Source organism: Suncus etruscus, chromosome X (assembly GCF_024139225.1).
Source record: "Suncus etruscus isolate mSunEtr1 chromosome X, mSunEtr1.pri.cur, whole genome shotgun sequence".
Lineage (NCBI taxonomy): Eukaryota > Metazoa > Chordata > Mammalia > Eulipotyphla > Soricidae > Suncus > Suncus etruscus.
The window spans coordinates 94,714,401-94,727,477 of NC_064868.1; the positions used below are offsets into that span (position 1 = coordinate 94,714,401).

General features: G+C 51.4%; 1 protein-coding gene across 2 annotated transcripts; it reads left to right on the forward strand.

Moving 5' to 3' along the window:
- Positions 1–12,962, forward strand: TAFAZZIN (tafazzin, phospholipid-lysophospholipid transacylase). 2 transcript variants are annotated; one of them, XM_049767062.1, is made up of 10 exons: positions 1–260; positions 327–455; positions 833–878; positions 976–1,061; positions 11,800–11,880; positions 11,959–12,000; positions 12,089–12,151; positions 12,244–12,296; positions 12,440–12,517; positions 12,600–12,962. In XM_049767062.1, the coding sequence occupies exons 1-10, from the start codon at positions 152–154 to the stop codon at positions 12,699–12,701; spliced, it is 789 nt and encodes a 262-aa protein (XP_049623019.1). In that variant the 5' UTR covers positions 1–151; the 3' UTR covers positions 12,702–12,962. The 2 variants fall into 2 exon arrangements, with proteins under 2 accessions (XP_049623019.1, XP_049623017.1); XM_049767060.1 differs by having other exon boundaries at positions 12,440–12,962.
- The last annotated feature ends 115 nt before the right edge of the window (positions 12,963–13,077 follow it).

The window sequence follows — 13,077 nt, forward strand, 5'->3', positions numbered from 1 at the left end:
TTGGCGCGGGGAGCCGGCTCGCTTTCCGGCGGGGGCGCGGGGTGCGCGGCTGTCGCCGCCACCCCCTCTTGCTCCGCGCTTCTTGTCCCAGCTGGTGCCCCGGCTCGTGGCACTCGAGGTGACCTTGACGCGGGGCGCGCGGCGGCGGGAGATGCCCCTGCAGGTGAAGTGGCCCTTCCCCGCCGGGACGCCTCTCGCCTGGACCCTGGCCAGCAGCGTCGTCATGGGGCTGGTGGGCACCTACAGCTGCTTCTGGACCAGTGAGTAGGCGCGGGGCGCCGCGGGCGGGGCCGCAGCGGGCGCCCCTCACTCGTCTCTTGCCCTAGAGTACATGAACCGCCTCACGGTGCACAACAAGGAGGTGCTGTACGAGCTCATTGAGAACCGTGGCCCCGCCACCCCGCTCATCACCGTCTCCAATCACCAGTCGTGCATGGACGACCCTCACCTCTGGGGTACCCAGATTCGCGTGCCCCCCCAAACACCGTCAACCCACTTCCTTCACACCTGGGTGGTTGGAACTGGGGTCGAGCTGGTTTGGGAACCCCCCCCCCACCGGATTCTCCAGTTCCCAGTGGGGTTTGAACCTGGCCAGCCGCCTTGGGGGTGCTCAGTGCTTACAGAGTTCTTGCCCAGTTGACTTCACCCGAATGTGCTGGGTGGGGCAGCCCCCGAGGTGGCCCTGGCCAAGCACTGCCATAGACCAGGACCAGGGTCCACTCCCTGGAGTAAGGTTGGGGGCAGGAAGGTAGAGCCAGACTCAGGGAAATGTGGGGGATCCTGGGGGCTCCAGCCCAGCCTGGACAAGGCTGAGAGTCCTCTTGATCCACAGGGATCCTTAAACTCCGCCACATCTGGAACCTGAAGCTGATGCGTTGGTGAGCCTGGACTCTGCTCTATCTACCCTGGAGGCTAGGCAGTGCTAAGGCACTAGGTGCTCTGCACGGAGCCTGATGCACTGTACCTCCTTGCCAGGACTCCTGCGGCCGCAGACATTTGCTTCACCAGGGAGCTTTATTCGCACTTCTTCAGCCTGGGCAAGTGCGTGCCCGTGTGCCGAGGTGAGTGCCTTGCCAAACAGATGGGGTGTGACTGGGCAGGATCAGGGGCTAGAGTGGGGTGTCGCTGGGTGCTGGCATCTGGTACACCCAGCCCCACCTCGGCAACATGCTGTGATAGGTCCCAGCTGGTGAGGACCTGTCTGGAGGCTGCAGACATGCTTGTATGGTGATGGTGCACGTGTGGATTTCTCCCTTTTGCATAAGGGGTTCTGGGACACAGGAGGTGCTTTCCTTGATGCTGTGCGTTTTGTATGGCACACCTAATGGTGCCTCCTGTCTCCTCCAGACTCGAGGGTGCTGGGAATGGACCTCAGTGCCACCAAGCCCTTCCTGACCCCAAAGGTTCTATAGGCAAGACACAGGTTTGGGCCCCTGAGGTGCCTGTATGGAGAGGCAGAGAGCAGGGCTGTTGGCAGAGGGTCACCTTGGAGCCCTGGCCACCTCTTGTTGCTGAGTTGACAGTGACAGGCTGGGGGAGGGGAGTACCAGGGGCCACAGGGTGACACCTGTTGAGCTGGAGGGTGGGGTGGGGAGGTAACCAAGGCACTAAGCATTCTGGGTTTCCTCTTTTTGGTTTTGGGGCCACGCTTTCTGCTCCTAAAAATTACTTCTGCATTCAGAAATGACTCTTGGCAGGGCTTGGGGACCATGTAGAGTACCAGGAATCGAACCTAGGTCAGCTACATTAAGGCAAGCTAACTCTTGGGCCTAGCATTCAGTTTCTTGAGATTCACAGCAAAAGTTGGCAAATTTCATAAAATAACACCAAACAGTGAAACCAGAGCCCTAGTATAGCAGGTATTATGCTTGTCTTGCATGTGGCTGACTCATTTCATCCCCAGTATCCAGTAGGATTCCCTGAGTGCAGCAGGAGTGATTCTTTAGTACAGACCCAGGGTTAATTCTGAACATCTCTGAATGTGGCCCCCTAAAAAACACCCTGAGTGCAGCAGGAGTGATTCTTGAGTACAGGCCCAGGGTTAACCCTGAACATCTCTGAATGTGACCCCCTAAAAAACAAAAATAGTCCCAAACTGGGACTGGATTATTAGCACAAGTTTGCATGGTGGCCATGAACCTGAGTTATGGCCCAAAACAACAAAATAACCCTCAGATCTGTCCCCAAAGACTGGAGCCTGGAATGGTTTGAGGTGGTTTTTAGGAACTCCTGGAAACTCTCATTTCTCTAGAATGGTAAGCAGAGGCTCTCAGTTGTGGAGGGGAACTTTAAATTTTAATTTTAGACTTTTAATTTTTTTGGTCACACCCGGCAGTGATCAGAGGTTACTCCTGGCTCCATGCTCAGAAGTCGCTCCTGGCAGGCTCAGGGGACCATATAGAATGTCAGAATTCGAACCAATGACCTTCTGCATGAAAGGCAAACGCCTTACCTCCATGCTATCTTTCCGTCTCCTGGCCCCTTAATTTTTTAGTCTCCTTATCTCCCACTCCCCTCCTCCTTAGATAACCTTGGTTTTCTGCTCAGTATGATAACCTTGGTTTTCTGCTCAGTATCCCCTGGTGTGCCTTTTTTATTTTCTCTACCAACAGATTGACCCACTCTGAGATTTCACATAATTTCCAGTTTCTTCCATTCTGCTAAGTGAACAGCACATTTTATCCCTTTTTATAGCCATGCCTTGCAGTATGAATGAGCCCATTCCTTAGCCAGCCCTGTTGGTGCAACTTGAGTCCACTCTATGTTACTTTAGCTGCAGGTCTGCTGAACTGGATACAGCTTTTGCTTTTCATGTTTCCACATTTAAACAAGTTTTATTGGGGCTGGAGTGGTGGCACAAGTGGTAATGCATTTGCCTTGCATGCACTAACCTAAGACCACAGACCAATTCTCCAGCATCCCATCTCATATGGTCCCCCAAGCCAGGAACGATTTCTGAGTGCATAGCCAGGAGTAACCCCTGAGTGTCACCGGATGTGGCCCAAATTAAAAAAAAAAGCAAAAAAAAAATTTTTTTTAAGGGTTGGAGAAATACCTTGGAGTTAAGGCATTTGTCTTGCATGCAGAAGGACGGTGGTTCGAATCCTGGCATCCCATATGGTCCCTGAGTGTGCCAGGAGCGTTTTCTTTTTTTTTTTCTTTTTTTTTTGGGCCACACCCGGTGACGCTCAGGGGTTACTCCTGGCTATGCGCTCAGAAGTCGCTCCTGGCTTGGGGGACCATATGGGACGCGGGGGGATCGAACCGCGGTCCGTCCAAGGCTAGCGCAGGCAAGGCAGGCACCTTACCTCTAGCGCCACCGCCCGGCCCCAGGAGCGTTTTCTGAGCATAGAGCTGGGAGTAAGCCCTAAGTGCTGCTGAGTGTGACCCAAAAGACTAAAAAAAATTTTTTTATTATCTGGGGCCACAGTGATAGCACAGTGGGTAGGGCAGTGGTTGGCAACCTTTTTTTTTCAACTGAGCCAAATCTCACCAAAACCACGATTGAGATTTATTTTGAGAACCACACAGGGCACACGCACTGACAGAGGCTAGGAGCAGAGTCCTGACTCCTGGAGCGGCCACCAAGCACACAGAAGAGCCAAATTAAAAGTGTAAAGAGCCACATGTGGCTCTTGAGCCACAGGTTGCCAACCACTGGGGTAGGGCATTTGTCTTGCACAAGGCCAACCCAGGACCCACTCAGGACCGACCCAGGTTCAATCCCTGGGTCCCTGGAAACTATCAGAAGTATCCCCTGAGTGCTGTTGAGTGTGGCAAAAACAAAACAAAACCAAAAACAAAAGTTTTATTGAGGGCTGGATCAATAGCACAGCACAGAGGTTGATTGCCTTGCATGTGGCCGATTCAGGGGTCCTCAGCATTCCATATGGTCCCCTGAGCCTGCCAGGAGTAAATTTTTTTTTTGGTTTTGGGGTCACACCCGGCATTGCCCAGGGGTTACTCCTGGCTCTACAGTCAGAATTCGCTCCTGACAGGCTCGGGGGACCAATTGGGATTCTGCGATTCGAACCAACGTCCTTCTTCATGCAGGGCAAGTGCCCTACTTCCATGCTATCTCTCGGGCCTGCCAGGAGTAATTTCTGAGCACAGATCCAGGAATTACCCCTCAGGCAATTAAAAGTAAGTAACCTCAGAGCACTGCAGGGTGCGACCCAAGGACACCAAAAGAAAAACAAACACATTTTATTTAGGCAACATGATTTGCACAATGAGATTCCTGGACCCTAAGGTAGTTCTTTCTTTCTTTCTTTCTTTCTTTCTTTCTTTCCTTTCCTTTCCTTTCCTTTCCTTTCCTTTCCTTTCCTTTCCTTTCCTTTCCTTTCCTTTCCTTTCCTTTCCTTTCCTTTCCTTTCCTTTCCTTTCCTTTCCTTTCCTTTCCTTTCCTTTCCTTTCCTTTCCTTTCCTTTCCTTTCCTTTCCTGTCTGTCCGTTCCTTTCTTTCCTTTCTTTCCTTTCTTTTCTTTCCTTTCTTTCTTTTCTTTCTTTCTTTTTTTTTTTTTGGGCCACACCCGGCGGTGCTCAGGGGTTACTCCTGGCTATCTGCTCAGAAATAGCTCCTGGCAGGCACGGGGGACCATATGGGACACCAGGATTCGAACCAACCACCTTTGGTCCTGGATCGGCTGCTTGCAAGGCAAACACCGCTGTGCTATCTCTCCGGGCCCAGGTAGTTCTTTCTTTAGCTTCGCCCTTTTTTTGTTTTTGGGCCACACCTGTCAGCACTCAGGAGTTACTTCTGACCTGCACTAACTCCTGGCAGGCTCATGGGAACCATAGGGGGTTCTGGGAATCGGAACCCTGGTCGGCTGCATGCAAGGCAAATGCCCCACCTGCTGTGCTTTTGATTCAACCCCTAAATTTTGATTTATTTTTTCTGTTATTTTTGTTTCTGTTTTGGTCACACCCAACTCTGCTCAGTGTACTTCTGATGGGACTTGGGGCATCCTATTTGGTGCTGTAGGTTGAACCCAGATTGGCCATGTGCAAGGCAAGCACCTTCGCCAATGTACTATCACCAACCCCAAGCTTTTTTGTTTTGTTTTGTTCTGGGCTACACCTGGTGATGCTCAGGTTAGTGCATGCAAGGCAAACGCTCTACCGCTTGCTCCATTGCTCCAGCCCCCAACCCCAAGCTTTAATGTTGGGCTAGACCGGAGAGATCAGTGGTAGCATTGCACAAGGCCAACCCAGGACAGAAGATGGCTCAATTCCTGGCTTCCCATATTACTTTGTAGCTGCAGGTCTGCTGGGCTGGCAGCTTTTCCTTTTCATGTTTCCACGTTTCAAGTGGTGGCACAAACAGTAATGTGTCTGCCTTGCCCGCGCTAGCCTAGGATGGACCGAGGTTTGATCCCCCTACGTCCCATATGGTCCCCCAAGCCAGGAGCGATTTCTGAGTGCCTAACCAGGAGTAACACCTGAGCGTCATCGGGTGTGGCCCAAAACCAAAAAAAATTTTTTTTATTGTCTGGAGCCAGAACAATAGCACAGTGGGGATGATAGCACAGTGAGGATGGTGTTTGTCTTGCATGAGGCCGACCCAGGACCCACCCAGGTTCAATCCCCAGCATCCCATATGGTCCCTGAAGCTTGCCAGGAGCGATTTCTGAGCACATAACAAGAAGTGACCCCTGAGCACCACTGGGTGTGACCCAAAAATAGACCAAGTTTTTATATTATTTCAAGATTATTTTTAGGCATTTGGGGCTACACCTGGCAGTGCTCAGGGTCTACTCCAGGCTGTGCACACAGGAATCACTCCTGTTGGTGCACGTGGATATCAGGGATTGAACTTGGTCAGTGTCATGCAAGGCAAGTGTTTTACTCTCTGTTATCTGGCCTCTCTTTTTAATTCTCATGGGTGGTATACCAGGCAGCGCTTGGGGGGAATGTTTTGGGGAGTTGACCCAGGGCCTTGCACATGCAAGGCAATAATACTATTATTTGAATTGCACCCCTCATGTCTGTCTTAGCTTTCTTTTTTTTTTTTGGGGGGGGGGGGGCCACACCTGGCAGTACTCAGGGGTTACTCTTGGCTCCATGCTCAGAAATCGCTCTTGGCAGGCTCGGGAGACCATATGGGATGCTGGGATTTGAACCGATGACCTTCTGCATGAAAGGCAAACGCCTTACCTCCATGCTATCTCTCTGGTCCCTATCTTAACTTTCTTTTCTTTTCTTTTCTTTTCTTTTTGGTTTTTGGGCCACACCCGGCGGTGCTCAGGGGTTACTCCTGGCTGTCTGCTCAGAAATAGCTCCTGGCAGGCACGGGGGACCATATGGGACACCAGGATTCGAACTAACCACCTTTGGTCCTGGATCGGCTGCTTGCAAGGCAAACGCCGATGTGCTATCTCGCCGATGTGCTATCTCTCCGGGCCCAACTTTCTTTTCTTTTTTTTTTTTTTTTTTTTTTTTTTTTTGTGGTTTTTGGGTCACATCCAGCAGTGCTCAGGGGTTACTCCTGGCTCCATGCTCAGAAATTGCTCCTGGCAGGCACGGGGGACCATATGGGACGCCGGGATTTGAACCGATGACCTCCTGCATGAAAGGCAAACACCTTACCTCCATGCTATCTCTCCGGCCCAACTTTCTTTTCTTTCATTAAAAAATATTTTTAATGGGGCTGGAGAGATAGCATGGAGGTAGGGCATTTACCTTGCATGCAGAAGGACAGTGGTTCGAATCCCAGCATCCCATATGGTCCCCTGAGCCTGCTGGGAGCGATTTCTGAGTGTAGAGCCAGGAATAACCCCTGATTGCTGCCGGATGTGACCTAAAAACCGAAAAAATATTTTTTTTCTGTTTTTTTTTTATTTTTGTGACACACCCAGCAATGTTCAGAAATTACTTCTGGCAGGCTTGGGGGATGGTTTGGATGTTGAGGATTGAACCCAGATCAACTCTGTACAAAGCAAACGACTTATCCTCTATGGTATCGCTCTAGCCCCTTGTTTGTTTTAGTGTTTGTGTATATTTTGGGCTACATCTTGTGATGTTCAGGGGCTACTCCTGGCTCTGTACTCAGAAGTCACTCCCGGCAGTGTTCAGGAAACCATATAGGATGCCAGGGGTCAAATACAGCTTGCTGCGTGCAAGGTAATTGCCCTAGTGCAGTGTTATCGCTCCAGCCCTTTTGGAAAAATTTTTATTTCTGGACCACACCCGGTGATGCTCAGAGTTTTTACTCCTGGTTCTCTGCTCAGGGATTACTCTTTGTGGGCCCAGGGAACCCTATGGGGTGCTGGTCAGCTGCATGCACAGCCACTGTCCTACCTGCTGTAATCTTTGTACTCCTTACCTGGTTCATTTATTTTTTTTTTGGTGTCAAGAATTGAACCCAGGACCTTACACGTGCAAGGCAAGTGATCTTTCCCTATGCTACTCTCTCCTGGCCCCTGTCCGGCTGTTTTAGGGAGCCCCAGGAAGAGTTTCAAATTGTCCATGGCCGTGTCTTTCCCACCGGCCAAGCATCAAGTCCTTGCTAGCTGCCCATTGGGTCTGGTATCATTGCTCGTGAGTGCAGCCTGGCCACAGCTGTGCCCAGAGCACTCTGAAAGCTGTGGTTTGCTGCTGGTCCATAATAGTCACTCCTTTTTTAAAATTATTTTAATGGATCACACCTGGTGGCGCTTGGGGTTACTCCTGGCTCTACGCTCAGGAATAGCCTCTGGCAAGCATGGGGGACCATATGGGACTCTGGGATTCGAACCACCGTCCTTCTGCATGCAAGGCAAACTATCTCCATGCTATCTCTCCAGCCCCTAATGACTCACTTCTGTGCCACTCAGCTCTATGATGTCTCTGTCAGAGCCCCAACTGATCGGCATACCTCTTCTCAAAAAAGAATCACTCTGTGTCCCCCGTTGCTACAGCATCCTTCGCCTGGGTGGAACTCTGTCATACCTACCCAGACCCTATTCCATGTAAAATCTGTTGGGTATGGATGGAGACTAGAGGGTTGTCCAATTGGATTCACTTCTTTTTCAGTTTTTTGAAACAATTGTGATCTACAGAGTCCTTCATATTGAATTTCAGATTTACAATGAGTCAGGGCCTTTCCCACCAACAGTGTCAATCAATGGACCCAGAGTGCATCCTATCCCACTACCCTTTGCCCCCTGGCCTGCCAGTGTAACAGGCCCCTTTGAGTTTAGATTGTTAAACTTTAGGTCCCTTGATTCTGTTATTGTTGACTTCGGCTGGGATATTTAGTTTATCCTTATTTATTTCCCTGCCAATGCATCTGAGACCACTTGACTCCTGGCCCCCAGCCTTTCTTTATTCATTACCTCTTAGTTTTATAGAAAAATGCAGGAATATGTGGTAAAATAATCTGTGTCCCAAGGCTCTATGAAAAAGGCAAGAGCCCCAATTTAAAAGATAAGAGATAAAAAATACAATAAATAATTTTTAAAAAGATGTGTGCATGCACAGCAAATATAGGGAAAATAGAAAGGAAAAACCTTTGGCCTAAAAACAGGGAGAACTTACTCATGAAGCATCCTGGCATAAGATCAACTACAGGCTCCAGGCATACTAAATTGTCTAAGATTCACTTTTTTTTGGTTTTTGGACCATACCCAGCAGTGCTCAGTGTTTACTCTTGGCTCTGCACTCAGAAATCGCTCCTGGTAGGCTTGGGGGACCATATGGGGTGCCGGGATTCGAACCACCATTTGTCCACCATCTGGGTCAGCTGTGTGCAATGCCCTACTACTGTGCTATCTCTCCAGCCCCTCACTTTTGTTTTTTAAGCCTTACCAGGCAGCACTCAGGAATCACTCCTGGCATGGTCAGGGGACACTATGGGGTGCTGGATTCAACCCGGGTCAGCCACATGCAAGGCAAATGCCTTCCCCACTGTACTATTGCTCCAGCCCTTGATTCACTTTTTTTTGGTTTTTGGGCCACCTCCAGTGACCTTCTGGAGTTACTCCTGGCTATGCACTCTCAGAAATTGTTCCTGGCTTGGGGGAATCATATGAGAATCAAAACCGGTCCATCCTAGGTTAGCGCATGCAAGGCAAATGCCTTACTGCTTGTACCACCTCTCCAGCCCCTAACTTTTGAAATGTCATTTTTCCACCTTTCACTCTCTTTCTACTTTTGGCTATTTGGGGCCTTCCAAGTGCTGTTGAAGCCACTCTATGCTCAACGGTCAGTCCCAGCTATGTTCAGGACTGCTGCCCTGTGGTATTTGGGGCTAGAGTCAGCTCCCTACCTGTGCAGCCATGGCACATGTGCCCGTTTGTTGTTGTTTTGGGGCCATACCCCATGGTGCTCAGCGATTACTTCTGGCTCTGCTCAAGAGTCATTCCTGGTGGTGCTCAGGGATCAAACCCAGATAAGTGGTGTGCTATTGCTCTGCCCCCACATGTGCCCATTTTTATCCCTGTGCCATGACATAATGCCTCCATTTGAGTACCTAGTGGTACTCAGGGTCTGTGCTTAACTGGGGATTGCTCTTGATGGTATTTGGTGCACTGTGCAGTGCCAGGAATTGAACTTGTAGTGCCAAGCGTGCCCTGAGCTTAGTAAGCTATTTCCCCAGCCTCATGCTCCATTCTTCTTTGTTTTCCTTGGGATTTCTGTAGCAATTTTATTGTGGTTTCTCTCTGATTTGTGAAGCAGTGCTGGTGGGGGACTGAAGACAGGCCTCCCCTGTGCAAAGCCTGTGCTCTAGCCCTGTATGCAGGAGGTTCATTTCTGATGACCACTGCATTCCAAGACCAAGGCATGCATAGTGCACTTCCTCTCTCACTTCTTTTGACCCTGCATCTTAGCACATCTTTGCACAACCAGAAACCAAATCTTTCTCTTATTTGTTTGGTTTCTGGTCCTCAACTAGCAGTGCTCAGGAGCTATTCCAGACTCAGTCACTGGAGATCATGGGTACTGGAGATCGAGATGGGGGTTTTCATTTTCAAAGGCAGACTGCCATGTGCAGTGCCTCATCTGAATGTGTCTGGAATCTTGGAAGCCAACTACTCTACTTTCTCCTACAAATGGACCTTGAGAGCTTGTTTGGAGGTTCTAGCAGGGAAGTGCAGCTACTTGTATAGCCTCCACTGAAGAATTCTTCCTTTGTTCAAGGAAGGCCATCCTCTTCAACCTAGCACATAGCTTCAGGAGGGACACAGGAGCCGTGAGGGAGAAAGGGGACACTACCTAGCCAACCTTGGTAATCAATGAGGTGACAGATGTCATAGCCAGATCTCCCTCACATCCAAGTTGGGGCTTTTGAACAGAAAGTGTCTGTTGAGGGTCCAGAGAGATAGTACAATGGTAGGGAGTTTGCCTTGCACGTGGCCGACCCAGGACGGACCTGGGTTCAATTCCCAGCATCCCATATGGTCTCCCGAGCCTGCCAGGAGTGATTTCTGAGCACAGAGCCAGGAGTAACCCCTGAGTGCTGCCGGGTGTGGCACAAGAACAAACCAAAAAAACCCAAGAAGGTGTCTGTTGGGCCAGAGAGATAGTGCAATGGGTAGGGTGCTTTGTATGCAGCTGACCAGGGTTTGATCCTCAGTATCCCCTATGGTCTACTAAGCACTGCCAGAAGTAATTCTTGAGCACAGAACCAGCAATATTCCCTGAGCATTAATGGGTATGTCCCAAAAACCAAAAAGAAAAGGAAGAAGTGAGCTGTGAGTCTGAAACACTTGAAATAAGAGCAGGTAGTCTGGTGGTACCAGGTGTGCCAAATGACTGCCATGTACCAAAATCCTGAGCCACTTCAATACTCTACCCCTAGATAGTGAGATTGCACAAGCCATATGAATATGAATAACTGGTACCTCTGTGTCCTCTTGAAACTGCAGGAACAGAAAGGGAGTCCAGTGGCCTGGAACACAAGCTTTCCCAGCACCAGCAAGAGCAAACTGAGCACTGAGTGGAGAGTAGCCTCTGAGCTCTTTCAAGTGTAGCCCAAATCCACAGAGAGCAAGAGTGAGTGCAGTGCAGTCAGGAAGATGGTCAGGTGACCCCAGTCTCCTGAGTGAGGTGCTCAGCTTCCTCTGTGGTTGGCCCCTGGATCCTAAGAATGAACCATGAGGCAGGGTAAGAGCAAACTGTTGGGTTTATTCCAGTGCTATTGGGCAGAGCCAGGTGTGCAGCGGGCAGGCTACAGCACCTAGCTGGCTGCCTCTGTCCCCTCCATGGGTCCTGCAGGTGAGGTGACTCACAACTTCAGGTGAAATCCAGTTCAGCTTTGGGTGCCTTTGTCACTGCTGACCTCAGTCCACTTGGTTCCTGTACCATGGTCTCAGGACCAGCTCAGCCCCACTTGTTTTAGTTTGGAAGGTGTGACAGGTTGTGTTTGGTTTGGGGTCCAGACCTGGAAGTGCTCAGGGCTTACTCCTGGCTCTGTGCTCAAGGATCAATCCTGGAGGGCTCAGGGAACTCTCTGAGGGTATTGGGGAGAACATGGGTCAGCTGTGTGCAAGGCAAGTGCCCTCCCCATTGGGCACTTGGGATAACTCACTCTGGCCCATGGCAAATCTGAGTTTCCTTCATGCTTTATCCTGCATATCTCTGAAAACATTCTGCCATCTCAGAGAACTGGGTCAGTAGGCCAGGCTGCAGGCCTGACTGAGACCCCAGGAATAGACTTGATTCAGGCTGGCAGGAAGAGCCCCTAGGTTGGCATACTGAGGGAGCAGAGTGGGCAGACAGATGAGGGGCCAGTTCAAAATTTCAGGGTGAGCCATCTGGAGTTGAGGCTGCTCCTTGGGGTGACCCCCATGGGATGTGCCTGAAATGCCTTTGCCCGCAGGTGATGGCGTCTACCAGAAGGGGATGGATTTCATTCTGGACAAGCTCAACCATGGGGATTGGGTGCATATCTTCCCCGAAGGTCAGCGGGGACCCCCTTCCAGCCTCGGGTGCAGCAGGTGACCCGCTGCTGCCCCCTCACCCCACCCTGCACCCACAGGGAAGGTGAACATGAGCTCTGAGTTTCTGCGATTCAAGTGGGGTAAGGGCCAATGGGTACGGTGAGGCATGGGATGGTGGCTAGGCAGGGGAGCAAGCGAACCCACCTTGGGTGGCTTTTCTCTGGGCAGGGATCGGCCGCCTGATTGCTGAGTGTCGTCTCAATCCTGTCATCCTGCCACTGTGGCATGTGGGTGAGCCTCCTGTGGGGACCGGGGCAGTGAGGGCTGGCAAGGGTTGCCTAGTGCCCATCCTCACCCTAACCTGGTGCCCACTGCCACTGCAGGAATGAACGACGTGCTCCCCAACAGCCCACCCTACTTCCCCCGCTTCGGACAGGTGCGTGGGGCAGACGTGGGAGGTGGCTGAGTGGGAGGCTCCAGGCAGTGGCAGAGGGGAGGCGGGTTGAGGGTGGGGGCCGTGGTGGGGAGCCAAGCCCCAGGACTGGGAGCTTTGGCTCCGAGCCCTGGTGTGGCCCACAGAGAATCACCGTGCTCATCGGGAAGCCCTTCAGCCCTCTGCCCGTGCTCGAGCGGCTCCGGGCAGAAAACCGGTCCACGGTGAGTGCTCCTCAATCCTTGGGAGAGTCTGGGCCTGCCGAGGCCACTGGCCAGCTCCATCCTGGTTTGTCCTTGCGCACAGGTGGAGATGCGCAAGGCCCTCACTGACTTCATCCAGGAGGAGTTCCAGCGCCTGAAGGTCCAGGCTGAACAGTTGCACCACCATCTACAGCCAGGGAGATAGGGCGCGCCTGTCCCCACCCATGTTCACTCACCTTGTCAGGCAGCCGACCTGGCCTTGGTGGTCCCGGCTGCTCCCAGGAAGGCCTCCTTCCTCTTTGCTTCACAAGGGCATCTGAAGGAACACTGGAAGCAAGTGGTTGCTCAGAGCTGGCTGTTCACCTCGGCTGTTGCCCCTGGATGGGCCCAGCACCTCCCTCAGTCACTTGAGTCCGTGGTTGGGCTTTTAGGATTTGTACACAATAAAGCATCTTGTGCTGTTTTATCCCTGGCCTGTCACACAGGTGAGGGTGGAGAGGATGGCAGACACCAGGCAAGCACTTCCATCTGGCTATATCCTAGAGGCAGCCCAAGGCTATGGAACTGACAGCAGAGTTGGG

Excerpts from the sequence above, each read along its gene's own strand:
- TAFAZZIN (XM_049767060.1), top strand. The coding sequence starts at position 152 with ATGCCCCTGCAGGTGAAGTGGCCCTTCCCCGCCGGGACGCCTCTCGCC. Across the intron at positions 879-975 it reads AACCTGAAGCTGATGCGTTG|GACTCCTGCGGCCGCAGACA; the intron begins GTGAGCCTGGAC and ends CCTCCTTGCCAG. Across the intron at positions 12,152-12,243 it reads CCTGCCACTGTGGCATGTGG|GAATGAACGACGTGCTCCCC; the intron begins GTGAGCCTCCTG and ends CTGCCACTGCAG.